This window comes from Trachypithecus francoisi, unplaced genomic scaffold, assembly GCF_009764315.1.
Source record: "Trachypithecus francoisi isolate TF-2019V2 unplaced genomic scaffold, Tfra_2.0 Lachesis_group5, whole genome shotgun sequence".
NCBI classification, from domain to species: Eukaryota; Metazoa; Chordata; class Mammalia; order Primates; family Cercopithecidae; genus Trachypithecus; species Trachypithecus francoisi.
Window position 1 is genome coordinate 98,234,697 of NW_022681470.1, and position 19,030 is coordinate 98,253,726.

The following is a 19,030-nucleotide window of genomic DNA, read 5'->3' on the forward strand; positions in this document are numbered from 1 at the left end:
CCATTGGCTAAACAGGTTAATTATCCTGTAGCAAGAGGGAGAAATCAAAGTATCCATAGTCCAGAGTTATAGGAAGCTCCTGGTTTTGTCTTCCTTTTTTATGCAGAAAAATCACACTTAGGATGCTGTTGATTAAACTCCTATATCTGTAACTATAACATTATAAAATAACCAGGTGCAATGGCTCATGCTTATAATCCCAGCACTTTGGGAGGCCAAGGCAGGTGGATCACGAGGTCAGGAGATCGAGACCATCCTGGCTAACACGGTGAAACCCCATCTCTACAAAAAAATATTTTTTAAAAAAATTAGCTGGGCGTTGTGGCAGACGCCTGTAGTCCCAGCTACTCGGGAGGCTGAGGCAGGAGAATGGCGTGAACCCGGAAGGCGGAGCTTGCAAGGAGCCGAGATCGCACCACCACACTCCATCCCGGACGACAGTGCAAGACTCATCTCAAAAAAAAAAAAAATTATGAAATAGAGTATGATGTAGGGGGAGGGACTCATGTGGGTCAGATCAGCCATTGATTAACCCTGGTTATTCTCCAATAACTATTTTGTTTCCTTCCATTTACTGCAAGTCCTTTCCAACCATACTCCTGTATCCATTTTCTTACTGAATTTTTCCACTCACAACTTCTTTATCATCCTAAGCACTCAACTTAAACTACATTCTTAGGTATCACCAGCTTCTTTTCAGTCTTTGATTTATTTTTCTCTTTTCACCTATATGTGGCATTTGACACTTTTTATCACTTTGAAACTTTCTTCATTCTTGGCTTTTGTTATTATCTTATTCTCTTGCTTCTCTGACTGTACACTGTTTCCTTACTTCTCCATTCCTTAACATCCAAGTCTCAGTTTGTATCCCTTGAGTGATTTTCTATCCTTTCAGAGATATCATTTACCTTTATAGCTTCATCTGTCACCTTCATGAGATTAATTTTCAAATTTCTAGGCAGGTTTTGTTTTTCCACCTCCAGAAACATATTTAACTATTGGCTAGAAATTTCAACTTGGCTATCCCATATCATTTAAAACTAAACTTAACAAAAAACAAAGAAAATCAAATTATCAGCCTTTCCCCAAAACTGACTTCCTTTTCTGGCTTTCCTACCTTTATTTATTTATTTATTTAAATTTTTATTTTTTTAATAGAGACAAGATATTGCCATGTTGCCGGGGCTGGTCTCAAACTCCTGAGCTCAGGTGATCCACCAGCCTCAACCTTCCAAGGTGCTAGGATTACTGGCATGTTTCCTACAGATGTTTCCTACCTTTATTGATGGTTTCAAAAGCGAGCCCAGATGTTTCTTACCTTTATTAATGGTTTCAAAAGTTGGTTTCCAGACTCAAAAGAGTTGTTATTGAAACTTTTCTCCATTATCATTCATATCCAGTTTGTCACTAGGGTCCACTTCAAATGTTATTTTTGTCTTCACACTATCACTCCATACTATATTTTAAACTTCTTGAGGACAGGGACAGTATATTATGCTTCCTTACGTTTCTTGCAACACTTAACCAGTAACATATATATGATATATTGAAAGATTTTAACTTGAATGAAGTGAAGGAATCAGGGTTCCTTCTTTCTCCTTTTCTCAAAGGTACTGCTAAAGTCAGACAGTCCAACAGGTGATGTTTTACTGGATGAAACTCTCAAACACATCAAAGCAACTGAACCCACAGAAACTGTCCAAACATGGATAGAGCTACTCACTGGTAAGATGGCTTAAAATAATATATGAATTTCACATTTCGTTATCTTTATCCTACCCTGAAATTTAGTAAAAGAAGTACCGAAATTCATTGTGCTGGATGAGATAGATGTGGTTCACTATTTAATTCTAATGAGGGACAGAAAAAGCATGGCTAATTGATACCTAAAGTTTTCCAAAGCTTCACCTTATCTTCTTCCACCCCACCCCAAAAGCTCTTTAACAGTATTCTTCACAAGAAACTTTTAAAACATCTTTATAGAGAGGACAATGAGAACATTGGCATTGATGCAATCTATTATTCTAATTAGAATTTCCCAGTTTTAATTTGCCAAATAATATTTTATTGCATGGCCATTCCACATTTGTTTATCCAGTCATCAGTTGATGAATATTTGAGTTATTTCTACATTTTGGCTGTTGTGAATAATGCTGCTGTGAACATGCATGGACAAGTTTTTGTTTGAACATGTTTTCATTTATTGTGGGTATGTAGCTAGGAGTAGATAACAGGGTCATAAATCGAGTAACATTTTTATTGTGGTAAAATACACGTAACATTTATTTATTTATTTGTTTGTTTATTTATTTATTTATTTATTTATTTTCCGAGATGGAGTCTTGCTCTGTCTCCCAGGCTGGAGTACAGTGACGCAATCTCAGCTCACTGCAACCTCTACCTCCCAGGTTCAAGTGATTCTCCTGCCTCAGCCTCCCAAGTAGCTGGGATTACAGGCACGTGCCACCACACCCAGCTACTTTTTATATTCTTGGTAGACAGGGTTTCACCATGTTGGCCAGGCTGGTCTCAAACTCTTGACTTCATGATCTGCCTGCCTCGGCCTCCCAAAGTGCTGGGATTACAGGCGTGAGCCACCATGCCCAGCCAACATTTGTTATTATTTTAGCCATTCTTAATGGCTTAAGTGTACGATTCTGTGAAATTAAATATATTTGCAATATTTTGTAACCATCACCTCTATCTACACTATACCAAAAGCTTCCTCATCATTACCCCCTAAAACGCTGTACCTATTAAATGATAACTTCTTCTTTCTCTCTCCTGCTAGTCCCTGGCAACCTCTATTCTACTTTTTGTCTCTATGAATTTGCTTACTCTAGGTATCTCATATAAGTAGAATTATACAATATCTGTCATTACTTTGCCTAGTTTATTCACTAAACATGTTTTCAAGGTCCATTCATGTCACAGCATATATCAAAATTTCATTCCTTTTTATGCCTGAGTGATATTCCATTGTATGTATATAACATTTTTGTTTAACCATTCATCTGTTGACGGACACTTGGCTTGTTTCCACCTTTTGGCTATTGTGAACAATGCTGCTGTGAACATTGATATACAAATATCTGTTCAAGTTCCTGCTTTTAATTCTTTTGGATATATACCTAGGAATAGAATTGCTGGGTCATATGGCAGTTTAACCTTTGAGAAATCACCAGACATTTCCACAGAGACTGTACCATTTTATATTCCCACCAGTATTGCACCAGGGTTCCAATTTGTCCACATCCTGATAACCACTTGTTCTTCTCTTTCTTTTCTTTTCTTTTTTTTTTTTTTTTTTGAGACGGAGTCTCACTCTGTCGCCCAGGCTGGAGTGCAGTGGCCGGATCTCAGCTCACTGCAAGCTCCGCCTCCCGGGTTTACGCCATTCTCCTGCCTCAGCCTCTGGAGTAGCTGGGACTACAGGCGCCCGCCACCTCGCCCGGCTAGTTTTTTGTATTTTTTAGTAGAGACGGGGTTTCACAGTGTTAGCCAGGATGGTCTCGATCTCCTGACCTCGTGATCCGCCCGTCTCGGCCTCCCAAAGTGCTGGGATTACAGGCTTGAGCCACTGCGCCCGGCCTGTCTTTTTTTAATTATAGGCATTCGAGTAGGTCTGAAATGTTATCTCATTATGGTTTTGATTTTTATTTTCTTTTTTTTTTTTTTTTTTTTTTTTTTTTGTATTTTTTAGTAGAGACGGGGTTTCACCGTGTAGACCAGGATGGTCTCGATCTCCTGACCTCGTGATCCACCCGTCTCGGCCTCCCAAAGTGCTGGGATTACAGGCTTGAGCCACCGCGCCCGGCCGATTTTTATTTTCAAATGAAAATAGTTTTCATATCATTCCTATTGACTAAAAATATTGAACATATTTTTATGTGCTTACTGACCATTTATATATCCTCTTTGGAGAAATATAAAATACTTTTCCCATTTTTAAGTTTGATTGGTTTGTTGTTGAGGGTTTTTTTTGTATTTATTTATGAGATGCAGTCTCACTCTGTCACCCAGGATGGAGTGCAGTGGTGCGATCTCGGCTCACTGCAGTCTCCACCTCCCGGGCTCAAGGGTCCTCCCACCTCAACCTCCCGAGTAACTGGGACTATGGGCATGCACCATCACACCTGGTTAATTTTTTGTAGTTTTGGTGGAGATGGGGTTTTGCTATGTCGCCCAGGCTGGTCTCTGAACTCCTGAGCTCAGACAGTCTACCCATCTTGGTCTCCCAAAGTGCTGGGATTTCAGGCATGAACCACCATGCCTGGCCAGAAGCTCTTTTTATATATTCTGGATATTAATCTTACCAAGAACAGCTCAGTCATGGAGACCCTAACCCAGAGGCACTGGAGGAATTAAAGACACACACACACAGAAATATAGAGTGTGGAGTGGGAAATTAGGGGTCTCACAGCCTTCAGAGCTGAGAGCCTTAAACAGAGATTTACCTACATATTTATTGACAGCAAGCCAGTCATGAGGTTTACTAAAAGTATTCCTTATGGGAAATAAAGGGATGGGCCGAAATAAAGGGATGGGCCCTGGCTAGTTATCCGCAGCATGAACATGTCCTTAAGGCACAGATCGCTCATGCTATTGTTTGTGGTTTAAGAACACCTTAAGCAGTTTCCCACCATGGGTGGGCCAGGTGTTCCTTGCCCTCATTCTGGTAAACCCACAACCTTCCAGCGTGGGTGTCAAGGCCATCACGAACATGTCACAGTGCTGCAGAGATTTTCTTTATGGCCAGTTTTGGGGCTAGTTTATGGCCAGATTTTTGGGGCCTATTCCCAACATATCCCCCTTCTTTGTTTTGCAAAGCAATAAAAGCAAAGGCAGCTTTGTCAAGGTGAGCTACTTCTCACATGAGTTAGGATCTGCATCTGCAGACTATACAAAGACAAACAACACAGATTAATAACACAATCATCATTGAAATCACAGAACTTCCAAGTGTTTTTATCCATTTTAATGGGTTACTAGCTGTTAATCCATCTGCAGCTCCTTCAAGCACTCCAGTTCCTGGCATTAAGGTCAGGTGTGCCTGGGATGCTTTAAATATTTGTTCTTTTAATTTTGCAATATCCAAAAACAAGTTTGTAGAGTGTCCTTCTAGATGCTTTTTTATTCTTTCCCAAATTTTGATCTCATTGCTATTAATAGTTTCCACAAATCCTTATGTTTAGCCCCTACAGCGGGCCATATCATTTGAGGTTGAGGTGCCACTCTATTGCCATGTTTCCAGATAATAGGAATTCTTGCTGTACTTCTTACCATTTCTACCATCTGATCATTTTGTTCAGACCAGCTGAACATAGTGTGGCCATGACATGCAAACTGAGAGGTGTAATTCAAGCTAAACATCCCCTTAGGGGACCAATCAATAATGATTCCATGGGAATCGTTGTGCAGCACCTCTTCGTGTTCTGCAATGCAATCTTCCTAAACAAGTATGTTCATTTTTTCTGGTCAGGTTCAATTTTGTTTACAAATAGGCTTTTGAGGGCAGTATGCCCTCAATTATAGGAGCAGACTTATTATGGAAAATACTGAGGTCAGAAAGCATGTGTAACTGTGTCATAGAGTGATTACATCCAGGCATTATTGCCAGCCAAGATTGATAAATATGCCCAAGAAGTATAATTGTTCTCTGTGTCAGCCCTTGTTGAAGGAATACTCATGGCAATGGTGATCACTGCTATCACAGCTTTTGTTAAATTACTCATTGTGACTGGTTGTCCCGCTTTCCTCAGGTTTTCTTCCGCCATCTGTGACAGCTTCTTGATCTGTCCCCAGGTGGGTGGCTGTGTTTGACAGGTGTTGCTTGTGACAGTTGGGGTCCTCCTCAGCATCAGTCTTAACATGGCTGCAACTGGGGGGTCCTCGGGATCCTCCCGGAATCTCTTCCTCAGCACCTGTCTCATGATAAGGTTTTAGGTGTCTTGATGGTATCCAAATCAGCTGTTGATTTGGTCCTGGAGAAACACAAGCATAACCTCTACCCCAAGTTATTATTTTACCTATTTCCCAACTTTTTCTTATCAGATCTCTCCACCAAACCAGTTGTTTTGCTTCTGTCTTTGCAGCTGGTTTCTGTAGATGCTGTTCAGCTGCTGATGACATCTGGCCTTTAGGCAGTCTCAAAAAATTTTCAGTTAATAATGCTAGATTCAGTTGTATATGGGGTATCCTGTAATCCCTATTTCCCCCCGTTTTGTTTTTGCAACTGCTGTTTCAGGGAGAGATTCATTCTTTCCACTATGGCTTGTCCTTGAGAATTATATGGAATACCAGTAATGTGTTTAATATTCCATATAGAGAAAAATGTAGCTAGAGCTTGGCTAGTATAGCCTGGGACATTATCTGTTTTAATAGAAGCTGGAATGCCCATCACCACAAAACACTGCAAAAAGTGATGTTTAACACAGGCAGAAGACTCTCCTGATTGGCATGTAGCCCAAAGTGAGAAAAGGTGTCTACACATACATGCACATAAGCTAGTCTCCCAAATGAGGGAACATGTGTGACATCCATTTGCCAAAGAGAATTAGGTTCCAGTCCTCAAGGATTAACTCCTGTAAAAGATGAGGAATGTACCATTTGGCAAGTTGGGCTTGCTGGATAGTAACTTTAGCTTCTTTCCAGGTAATGCTATATCTGCATTTGCGACCAGAGGCATTAACATGGGTTAAATTGTGAAAGTGTTTGGCATTAGATACTGCATTAGCAACTGGGCAATCAGCCATTTATTCTCTTCAGTTAAAGGTCCTGGAAGAGGTTTGTGAGCCCTAATGTGAGTGATGTAAAAAGGGTGCATTCTACTCCTAACTGCTGTTTGCAGTTGGGTAAATAAAGTCATCAGTTGTTCATCTGTATGAAATTGTAACTGAGCATTTTCAATTAACTGTGTGGAATGAACCACATATGAAGAATCAGAAATCACATTAATAGGCATATTAAAAGCAGTCAATACCTCAATTACAGCTACAAGCTCTGCTTTTTGAGCTGAAGTATAGGGCATCTGTAAAACTTTACCTTTAGAGCCAAAATAAGAAACTTGGGCCGGGCGCGGTGGCTCAAGCCTGTAATCCCAGCACTTTGGGAGGCCGAGACGGGCGGATCACGAGGTCAGGAGATCGAGACCATCCTGGCTAACATGGTGAAACCCCGTCTCTACTAAAAAATACAAAAAAAACTAGCCGGGCGACATGGCGGGCGCCTGTAGTCCCAGCTGCTTGGGAGGCTGAGGCAGAAGAATGGCGTAAACCCAGGAGGCGGAGCTTGCAGTGAGCTGAGACCCGGCCACTGCACTCCAGCCTGGGCGGCAGAGCGAGACTCCGTCTCAAAAAAAAAAAAAAAAAAAAGAAACTTGACCATTACCAGACCCATCTGTAAAAACATTCTCAACATGGTCAATTGGTTTAAATTTAGTTATTCGAAGGAGAATCCAATTAGTCAGTTTCAAAAATTGAAACAGTTTCATTTTAGGAAAAGGATTATCAAGAATACCCACAAAGTCAGCTAAATGGGTTTGCCAAGTAAGATTATTTATAAAAGCTTGCTGTATTTGTGCCTTCATGAGAGGGACAACAATTTTTCCAGGATCATATCCATGTAATTTAACAATCCGAAGTCTCCCATTTTCTATCATAGTAGCGATTTGATCCAAATAAGGAGTTCGAGTCTGTGAATTAGTATGTGGAAGAAAAAGCCATTCTACTGAGTTCTGCTCTTGGACAATAACACCAGTAGGTGAATGCTGAGTTGGAAAAATTAGCAAATCTAGAGTCTTCTCTGGATCTATTCTATTTATTTGAGCTTTATGGACTTGCTTTTCGATTTGTTGCAGCTCTGCCTCAGCTTCTTTTGTTAATTGCCGAGGGCTACTGAGGCTAGGATCTCCTCTAAGGATAGAAAATAGATTACTCATGGCATAGGTAGGGATGCCTAGAGCAGATCGTAACCAATTAATGTCCCCTAGTAATTTTTGAAAGTCATTTAATGTTTTCAATTGATCCCTACATATGGCTACTTCCTGTGGCACAATGGTAATGTCATTTACTAAGATCCCCAAGTAGGAGTAAAGAGTAGTAGTCTGAATTGTGTCAGGAGCTATAATTAAACCAGTGTGAGAAATCAAATTTTGCAAGTAATCATAACATTGGAGTAATATTTCTCGAGTGGGGGCAGCACAAAGTATATCATCCATATAATGAATAATGTAACACTGTGAAAATTTTTTTATGAGTAGGTTCAATTGCTTGCCCTGTATACGTCTGGCAAATTGTTGGACTGTTTAACATGCCTTGTGGCAACACTTTCCAATGAAAACGCTTAGCAGGCTGCAGGTTGTTTACTGCAGGAATTGTAAATGCAAACCATTCACAGTCTTGCTCAGCTAAGAGAGTAGTAAAGAAACAGTCTTTTAAATCTATGACTATTAAAGGCCAATTTTTTGGAATTATAGCAGGAGAAGGTAGTCCTGGCTGTAATGCTCCCATAGGTTGCATAACTGAATTGGTGGCTCTAAGATCTGTTAACATTCTCCATTTACCTGATTTTTTCTTAATTACCAAAACTGGAGAATTCCAAGGGGAACATGTTGGAGCTGTGTGTCCGTTTTCTGTTTATTAACGAAGTCCTTTAAAGCCTCTAGTTTCCCTTTACTTAGCGGCCATTGTTCTATCCAAATTGGCTTATCTGTTAACCATTTTAAAGATATAGGTTCTGGGCCGGGCGCGGTGGCTCAAGCCTGTAATCCCAGCACTTTGGGAGGCCGAGACGGGCGGATCACGAGGTCAGGAGATCGAGACCATCCTGGCTAACACGGTGAAACCCCGTCTCTACTAAAAAAATACAAAAAACTAGCCGGGCGAGGTGGCGGGCGCCTGTAGTCCCAGCTACTGCAGAGGCTGAGGCAGGAGAATGGCGTAAACCCGGGAGGCGGAGCTTGCAGTGAGCTGAGATCCGGCCACTGCACTCCAGCCCAGGCGACAGAGCGAGACTCCGTCTCAAAAAAAAAAAAAAAAAAAAGATATAGGTTCTGGAGGCTTAACAATGGCTGCCATCAAAAATGATATCCTAAACCTTGGCAGGAACTTTGTCTTTCTGCTTGAAGTGGTTCCTTCAAACTTTGCAAATTTACTGGAGAAATTTGTAATCTGTAATCTGAATCAATGACTCTTGTATGTATTTGTACTCCTGTTAAACTTAAACTAGACCTTCCTAGAAGTAATTCTATCATCCTCGCTGGCAAGGGTCCGCAGACTCCTGTTGGGACCTTTTGCGGGAGCTCCCCAGGCAGAAGGCTCACAGCTTTTGTGCAGCATAAATCTACTGTGGCACTACCAGCTGTGGCGGGGGACAGACATTGTACAGGGGTGAGGGAATGGCCTAAGCCGGAAATACCCTGTTAGGAACAGGCCTGAGACGGGCACCTCATGGCGTTTCCCAAATTTAAAAGGAAAAGGCTCAAATGTAGCTATAATAATGCCCTGTTGATCTGGGGGGTGTATCGTAACAGGGAACTGCTTGCTGATTATTTCTTCTGCTTCCTCAAATTTGTTTTTGGGTTTTTTTTTTTTTTTAAACGGAATGTCTTGCTCTGTCGCCCAGACTGGAGTGCAGTGGCACAATCTTGTTTCACTGCAACCTCTGCCTCCTAGGTTCAAGCAATTCTCCCTGCCTCAGCCTCCTGAGTAGCAGGGATTACAGGCTCCCACTACCACACTGGCTAATTTTTGTATTTTTAGTAGAGATAGGGTTTCGCTATGTTGGCCACGCTGGTCTTGAACTCCTGACCTCAAGTGACCCCCACCCACCTTAGCCTCCCAAAGTGCTGGGATTACAGGCATGAGCCACCATGCCTGGCCCCCCCGAGAAAATTTTTTTATTTCAGTTATTATAAGTTTTAGCTCCAGAATTTCCTTTTGGTCCCTTTCTCTATATCTTTATTGATATTATTTTGTTTATACATTGTTCTCCTGTCTTTATCCTTTTTTTTTTTTTTTTCTTTTTTTGAGCATCTTTAAGACAGTCGTGGCCAGGCACGGTGGCTCACACCTGTAATCCCAGCACTTTGGAAGGCCAAGGCAGGTGGATCACTTGAGGTCAGGAGTTCGAGACCAGCCTGGCTGGCATGGTGAAACCCCGTCTGTACTAAAAATACAAAAATTAGCTGGGCGTGGTGGCGGGCACCTGTAATACCAGCTACTTGGGAGACTGAGGCAGGAGAATCACTTGAACTTGGGAGGTTGCTGTGGGCCAAGATTGTGGCATTGCACTCCAGCCTGGGCAACAAGAGTGAAACTCCATCTCAAAAAATAAAATAAAATAAAAGATAGTTGTAGTGGGTGTGGTGGCTCACACCTATAATCCCAGTACTTTGGGAGGCCCAGATGGGAAGATCACTTGAGTCCAGGAATTTGAGATCAGCCTGGTCAACAGTGAGACACAAGACACAAAATTAGCCGAACATGGTGGTACACGCCTATAGTCCCAGCTACTCAGGAGGCTGAGATGTGAGGATCACTTGGGCTGGGGAGGTGGTGGCTGCAGTGAGTCAAGATCACACCACTCCACTCCAGCTTGGCAACAAAGCAAGACCCTGTCTCAAAAAAAAAAAAAAAAAGTTGCTTTCAAGTTTTTCTCCAGTAAATCCAACATAGGAGGCTGAGGCAGGAGAATCGCTTGAACCCGGGAGGCAGAGGTTGCAGTGAGCCGAGATCGTGCCATTGCACTCCAGCCCGGGCGACAGTACGAGACTCTGTCTCGAAAAAAAAAAAAAAAAAAAAAAGCCCGGGCCCGGTGGCTCAAGTCTGTAATCCCAGCACTTTGGGAGGCCGAGGCAAGCGGATCACAAAGTCAGGAGTTCCAGACCAGCCTGACCAACATGGTGAAACCCCATCTCTACTAAAAATACAAAAAAATTAGCCGGGTGTGGTGGCGTGTGCCTGTAATCCCAGCTACTCGGGGGAGCTGAGGCAGGAGAATAGCTTGAACCTGGGAGGCGGAGTTTGCAGTGAGCCAAGATCACTGCACTCCAGCCGAGGCAACAGAGCAAGACTCTGTCTCAAAAAAAAAAAGATTTATACCAAGTTTAATTCCAAGGAAAATTTACTTCTCTATTATTCTATTCCCTCACCCTCTTTTTGTGTTAATATTGCTATATGTTTCTTTTCTTTTTGGGTTTTTTTGGCTTTAGGGTTTTTGTTTCTTTTTTCTTTTTTTTTTTTTTAGACAAAGTTTCACTGTGCTACCCAGGCTGGTCTTAAACTGCTGGGCTCAAGCAATCTGCCTACATTGGCATCCCAAAGTTCTGGGATAACAGGCATGGGCCCACCATGCCAATATTGTTACATGTGTTACATCTATATGTGTTACAAATTCAACAATTCATTGTTGTAATTATTAAAGAAGAGAAGAAAGCACAAATATATACTTACAGAGTTTGTTATATTAACCTCCTTATTTACCATTTCTGGTTTTCTTCATTTCTTCCTGCGGATTCAAATTACTATCTGTTGTCATTTTGCTTACTCCAGTGCAACTTTTTTCCCACCCTCTTTCTTTGTGCTATTATTACATTTCTATATGTTATAACCTTGTGCAAAAGTTTAAAAAGTTAAAAATTATAACAACAATAATGATTATATAAATACTGTTTTGTGCAATTGCTTTATAAATAAGTTGAGATGAAGTATTCAATTATACCATCCTTTTTATTACTTACATAATGACTTTTACTGTTTGTTCATGTGGATTCAAATTACTGTCTAGTGTGTCCTGCTCTCAGCCTTAACAACTTTCCTTTAGTTTAGTATTAATATTTCTTATAAGGCAGGTCTGCTAGCAGTGAACTCTTTCAGATTTTTTTTTTTTTTTTTTTTTTTTTTTTTTGAGACGGAGTCTCACTCTGTCGCCCAGGCTGGAGTGCAGTGGCCGGATCTCAGCTCACTGCAAGCTCCGCCTCCCAGGTTTACGCCATTCTCCCACCTCAGCCTCCCGAGTAGCTGGGACTACAGGCGCCCGCCACCTTGCCTGGCTAGTTTTTTTTTGTATTTTTAGTAGAGACGGGGTTTCACTGTGTTAGCCAGGATGGTCTCGATCTCCTGACCTCGTGATCCGCCCGTCTCGGCCTCCCAAAGTGCTGGGATTACAGGCTTGAGCCACCGCGCCCAGCCTCTTTCAAATATTTTTTATCTAGGAATGTATTTATTTTTTCTCCTTTTTAGAAATTTTTCTTTGCCTTCATTTTTTTTTTTGTTTTGGTTTTCGGAGTTTTTTGTTTTTTGTTTTTTCTTTGAGATGGTGTCTCACTCTGTCACCCAGTCTGGAGTGCAGTGGCGCGATCTCAGCTCACTGCAACCTTCACCTCCTGGGTTCAAGTGATTCTCCTGCCTCAGCCTCCTGAGTAGCTGGGACTACAGGTGCATGCCACCACACCTGCTTTGCTTTTATTTTTGAAAGATAGTTGCCAGTTATAAGATTCTTGGCTAATAGTTTCTACCCTCACTTTGAATAAGTCTACTCATTCTTCTGGCCTGCATTTTTTCTAATGGGAAGCCAGCTGTTAAGCTTATCAAAGTTCCACTGTGATGTGATCAGTCATTTTTCTCTTCTGCTTTAATGATTTTCCACTTATTTTTGGTTTTCAGCATTTTTACTATGATGTTGGATATGGGTCTCTTTGTGTTCATCCTACTTGGAGTTTGTTGAGCTTCTCAAATGTGCGGTTGAGTGTTTTTCATCATATTTGGCAGGATTTTAGCCATTACTTCCTTGAGTATTTTTTCTGCCTCTTTCTCTCCTTTCCTTCTGGTGCTTCCATTTTATGTATGTTTGTCAAGTTGATGATATTTCACATTTCTCCGAGTCTGTTCATTTTTCTTCATTCTTTTCTCCTTCTTCATATTACATAATCGCTTTGATCTCTAAGTTTGCTCATTATTTATTTTGCCAGCTCAGATCTCTTGTTGGGTCCCTTGAGTGAATTTTTCATTTTCTTTGTTGTACTTGTTTTTTTTTTTTTTGAGTCTTGCTCTGTCACCCAGGCTGAAGTGTAATGGTGCGATATTGGCTCACTGCAACCTCCGCCTCCTGGGTTCAAGTGATTCTCCTGCCTCAGCCTCCTGAGTAGCTGGAACTACAGGCACACAGCACCATACCCAGCTAATTTTGTATTTTTAGTAGAGACAGGGTTTCACCATATTGGCTAGGCTGGTCTCAAACTCTTGACTTCCAGTAATCCGCCTGCCTCGGCCTCCCAAAGTGCTGAGATTACAGACGTGAGCCACCATGCCCAGTCTGTTTGTTGTACTTTTAAACTCTTGGATTTCTAAATGGTTTTTTTGTTTTTGTTTTTTTGAGATGGAGTCTTGCTTTGTTGCCCAGGCTGGAGTGCAGTGGTGCTATTTCGGCTTATTGCAGCCTACACCTCCCAGGTTCAAGCGATTCTCTGCCTCAGCCTCCTGAGCAGCTGGGATTACAGGTTCCCACCACACCTGGCTAATTTTTGTATTTTTAGTAGAGATGGGGTTTCGCCATGTTGGCCAGGCTGGTCTTGAACTCCTGGCCTCAAGTGATCCGCCCACCTCGGCCTCCCAAAGTGTTGGGATTACAGGCATGAGCCACCGCACCCGGCCTAAATGGTTCTTTTTTATAATTTCTGTCTTTATTGATATTCTCTGTGTGATGAGTGATGGTTTCTCTTAGGTCTTTGAACATATTTGTAAAAGCTGCTTTGTAGTCTTTGTAAAGTCCAACATTTTAGCGTTCTCAAAGGCAGTTTCCATTGCCTGCTTTTTTTCTTCTGAATGGGTCAGTGGGTCACAATTTATTCTTTGTATACTTCATACCTTTTTGTCAAAAACTGGACATTTTAGATAATCGTGCACCTCTGGATAGTATACTGTAGCTGTCCCCAACCTTTTTGGCACCAGGACAGGTTTCATGGAAGACAATTTTTCCACTGGGCTGGGGGACGAGGGGATGGTTTCAGTATGATTCACGTGCTTTACATTTATTAGAGTCTCACAAGGAACATGGAACCTAGATCCCTCCCATGTGCAGTTCACAATAGGGTTCACACTCCTGAGCTGATGGGAGGTGGGTGGAGCTCAGCTTTACTCACCCATGGCTCACCTCCTGCCGTGCAGCCGGGTTCCTAACAGGCTACGGACCAGTACCAGTCCATGATCCAGGGGTTGGAGACACCTGCTATACTGGTTTCTCCTTCCACTAGAGGTTGATTGTGTTGTTTGCTTGGTAATTTGTTTCATTAGTGACTTGTCTGCAGTAGCTCTCTGAAGACTGTTTCTCTTGTGGTGTGCAGCCTCTGATGTCATCACTCATATTTTCTTGTTTTTATCTTTTGGCCTAACTCCCTATGTGTTGCCAGTGGGTCGGTAGAAGCCACTTACTAGTCAAAGGTTGTGCTTAAGACCTTTTAGCCAGTTAATTTTTTTTATCCTTTACTGTTGGATGTGTGTGTGTGATTTTGACACAGCCATCACAAATCAGAGAGTTTACATTTTGCCCCACATTCAGCGAAGAACTAGCAGCTTGGAAATTCCCTTTCTGATTTCTTCTCAGAGAGAGTACATCCTTGGACATACACCAGGGGTGCATGTGATTTTTTTATTTTTATTTTTTATTTTTCATTTCTTGAAATGAAGTCTCACTCTGTCACACAGGCTGGAGTGCAGTGGCGCAATCTCAGCTGACTGAAACCTCTGCCTCCTGGGTTCATACGATTCTCCTGCCTCAGCCTCCCAAGTAGCTGGGACTAGAGTTGTGCACCACCACGCCTGGCTATTATTATTATTTTTAAGTTTAGCTTCCTAGGAGTTGCCTCTGAGTTAGAGTAGCTTATTGTTCAGCCAGTGTTTGGTCAGTGGTTGTGCTTTAGCCCTTGGTGCCAGTGAAGCATCCACCCTTTTTGATAGATCTATGTGTGGCCTGGGGAATACTCTCAAGTCAAGCCCCACGTCCTGCTCTGATTGCTTCTGAGTGGGTGCAGCCTGGTGCAAGCACACATTCTTCCCAACCCCCAGTGTTGGTCATGATTCCAGAAGGGCTTTTCTTGGCTCTTTCTCTGGTTCTGCCTGTTAAACTTCTGGAGGCTTTGCCATTTGGGTTTGTCATACCAGTGCCATAGAGCTAGCAGCACCCTTATAATTGCTCTCCACCAAGATCTCTATGGTTTTCAACACCCTTAGGCATAGATTCTCCACCCTGTGTTCCAAATAGTCAGTCCTCTCAGGCAGAGCTTTGGAGCTCTTCATTCTTCAGGCCTTCCTTCCCTCCTGGGCAGAACTTCTGCACAAGTGCCCACTTCTCCTATAGTGATACCCGCCTGTTCTATGAGTAGGTGCTAGGGGAAAGAGGTGTTAGCCCCTGGTCTTCTTGGCTTGCCTTTTCTGTTGCAGAATCTCTAATCTATGAACAAGCTGGAATGGGAGCAATTGAAGTCTCAATATTGTCAGCCTACCAGGCCTGGGATAGAGCTTCTGCTCTACAAATAGGGTAGGGAACCTCAGTCCTGTCAGCTTCACCAGCAAACAGAAGTTCTGCAATACGGAGTAGAAATCATTTGGGAGAGACTGGTGTCCTAAAGAGAATTTCAAAAATACATAAATAATTACAGTGTCACAGAGAGGTCACATAAGAACAGAAATAAAGTCCATAAGCTCTAGCAATATGGAAGTCCTTGGTGACATTTTTTGAAGCCGATTTAATGTGAAATATGGTTAGAGTCAAAGCCAGATTATAGAGGACTAAGGATTAAATGAATTGAGGAATGAAGATTATGCTTTTAAACATTTTAGCCATTCAAGTTTCCAGATAACTACATGTTTCATTTTGCTTTTCTCTTTCTGTTCATTATGTCCTATTTCTTTTTTCTCATAGGTGAGACCTGGAACCCCTTCAAATTACAGTACCAGCTGAGAAATGTACGAGAGCGCATTGCAAAGAACCTAGTAGAGAAGGGTATTCTAACCACTGAGAAGCAGAATTTCCTGCTATTTGACATGACTACTCATCCAGTGACCAATACAACAGAGAAACAGCGCCTAGTGAAAAAACTTCAAGATAGTGTACTAGAGCGGTGGGTAAATGACCCTCAGCGTATGGACAAGCGAACACTAGCACTCCTGGTGCTAGCTCACTCCTCTGATGTGCTAGAGAATGTCTTCTCCTCTCTGACAGATGACAAGTATGACGTGGCAATGAATCGAGCCAAGGACTTAGTAGAACTGGACCCTGAAGTGGAAGGGACAAAGCCTAGTGCCACAGAAATGATCTGGGCTGTGCTGGCAGCCTTCAATAAATCTTAAAGCCAGCAGGTGGATTTCTCCTTTTCCCCTGCTGGCTGGTGACTGTCAGAGACCCCCATCACTGAGTTTTGTGTGATGAGATGTTTTCATCATTTTTGTTTCCTTTTCTTGAATCAGACTTGTGATTTGGGGAGAACAACTTCAGGGCTTCTCCACAGACCTTGACCATTATAAGCAGACCTTATTTCTCCCTACACTTCGACTCCATAGGTAAATAAACTGGGTGAACCCACACGTACCCAATGAACATTTTCTCCCATTTCTTGGTTTAGTTTCACCCAGTGTGCTTTGGATAAGCAGAAATATCTAAATGGAATTTTGAGTTCTCCAGCTATAGAATGTGAATGAGATAAAAAGCGAACTATTATGTTTTTCTAAGTTTGTTTTCTATCTTAAATACATGTTTTCACAGCCTTTGTCTCTCAGACCCTGCTAAATAATGTAGCTTATTGAAATAACTGTCGTTGAATAAGGAGCAATGAGAAACAAAACTAATTTTTGGAGCCGATGGTCTCTGGAATTGCATATCCTGCTAGTGATTTTCTCATCTTTCCTTTTCTAACCTAATGAGAATGTCCCAGATTCAATTACCTGGATCTCAAAGTCCTAGAGCCAGAAATACATTCTCTCATCCCTCTTAGCATTCTCTTGCTCCCTCATTCACTAGGGCAAAAGTCTAAATGAAGAAAAGAAAAGTCTGTCTCAACACCTCGTTCATGCAATCAGCATTAGAATTTGTAAGGAAGGAAGGGAGGTGGCATGAAAATTTCCATTCTTGGAGTATACAACTGTCCTGTTTACCCCAGGCCACTTTTTTTTTTTTTTTTTTTGAGACAGGGTCTTGCTGTTGCCCAGGGAGGAGTACAGTGGTGCAATCACAGCTGACTGCAGCCTTGACCTCCAGGGATCAAGGATCCTCCTGCCTCAGTCTCCCAACTAGGTGGGAGTACAGGCACATGCCGCCATACTTGGCTTTTTTGTTTGTTTGTTTGTTTGTTTGTTTGAGAGACAGAGTCTCGCTTTGTTGCCCAGGCTGGTCTTGAATTCCTGGGCTCAAGCAATTCTTCCACCTCAGCCTCCCAAAGTGCTGAGATTACTGGTGTGAGCCACTGCACCCGCCCCTCCAGACTACTTTAAATGTCTCTGCTGTGACTGAATTGAAGGAATTGTAGGTTTCAGTTGCTGAATATATCAGTATATCTGAACTCCAGATATTTTTATTTCCTATTTTTGGCTTCCTACATAAATTGATAAAATCTGTCTATATTTAAGGGTTCTGGGAGTAGTTTTGTCTATATTTAATCCATAGATGTGCTCCTAGTCATCAGTCTTATTTCAGTAAAACCATCTTTCTGGCCAAATCTCTTAACACTTTTTTTATTTCAGTAGTGAGGGCAATGAGAAGCTTTATTAAGAAAGATCCTATTTAAAGGGCTAAGTTGGTGTTGAAAGCATGCTGACATAAAGTCCAGTATTTGAGGATATAAAGAGGACGGGCACTGAGTTGTGCTGATGTTAAGCATTTATTATGCTGTAATGGGATAGTGCTTCTTAACCGTTATAGAACAACAAGCTGTCAAAGGGCTAATACAGATGACCCAGACCTGACATTAAATCCTCTTGATTAGAAATAATTAAATGAATGATTTATTCGTTTATCTCCTCCGCCAAATATACTTAGCCCCACAAAAATTCCCCAGCTCAGTTAACAATTTTTTGTTTTTCACTTTAGACATCTCTTAGGTAAATAGAGATATAAATTGTAATAGGAAACAATCTCTAAATGTGAGACTGAATAGAGCTTCAGTCTGGCTCTCTAATAGGACAAAAGCCAGTCCATGTGTTGTCTCTACCTGATTTAGCTTTTTCTTTTCTTTGAACAATTCGGCATGAATTGAAACCAGGTTTTCCTGTGGAAAGTTATAGCTTGATTGGGGGATAGAAGTTGAATTGAGTTCTTTCTTGAAACTCTTAGTGTTTATTTTTATATTATATCTCAAGATGAGGATATCTTCAGTTTGAATCTGCATAATGTTCACTGCCAAACTCCTTCTCATTTAATGCTTATGGCCTTCACATTTCTGTATAATAAAGATCAGTTATCAGCTCTCTGGTCTCTCTGTGCACAATTTTATAACTTAATTTGTTTTCATTAGGAATAAGGACTTTCTATACAAGGCTAATAATTGCCTCCCCCTTTACACTAGCATACCAGCCTGTTTTATCCTATGTAGAAAATGAGGGATACAAAAACAATTGTAACATACTTAGGCTGAGGGGCAGGACACGTCAAAGCTGACCAGATGAACACCAGCTAATGCTATAAAGCCTAAATAGTGTCTCCATCTCAATCAAAATAAATTAATAACCAATTATACCATTATTACCATGAAGAGAATGAATATGATCTGTCCTACTAATACTTGCAAATGACACCTGAATTTAGGAGCTGAAAGTCTTAAGTTCCAAATGTAGGTGACATGCCTGACTATAACAGAGTTAACATGTAAAAAATGTAAGTGTGGGCTGGGCGCGGTGGCTCAAGCCTGTAATCCCAGCACTTTGGGAGGCCAAGACGGGCGGATCACGAGGTCAGGAGATCGAGACCATCCTGGCTAACACGGTGAAACCCCGTCTCTACTAAAAATACAAAAAAAACTAGCCGGGCGAGGTGGTGGGCGCCT

The 19,030-nt window shown here is 41.7% G+C and overlaps 1 protein-coding gene across 3 annotated transcripts in view; it reads left to right on the top strand.

The window, feature by feature from the left end:
* Positions 1-18,455, top strand: part of GOLPH3L (golgi phosphoprotein 3 like) — a 53,975-nt gene extending 35,520 nt beyond the window's left edge. For all 3 annotated transcript variants that reach the window (XM_033197143.1, XM_033197142.1, XM_033197141.1), the window contains exons 4-5: positions 1,611-1,725; positions 15,919-18,455. In XM_033197143.1, coding sequence (XP_033053034.1) covers positions 1,611-1,725; positions 15,919-16,346 — 543 coding nt within the window. In that variant the 3' untranslated portion in view covers positions 16,347-18,455. The remainder of the gene's footprint in view (positions 1-1,610; positions 1,726-15,918) is intronic.
* The last annotated feature ends 575 nt before the right edge of the window (positions 18,456-19,030 follow it).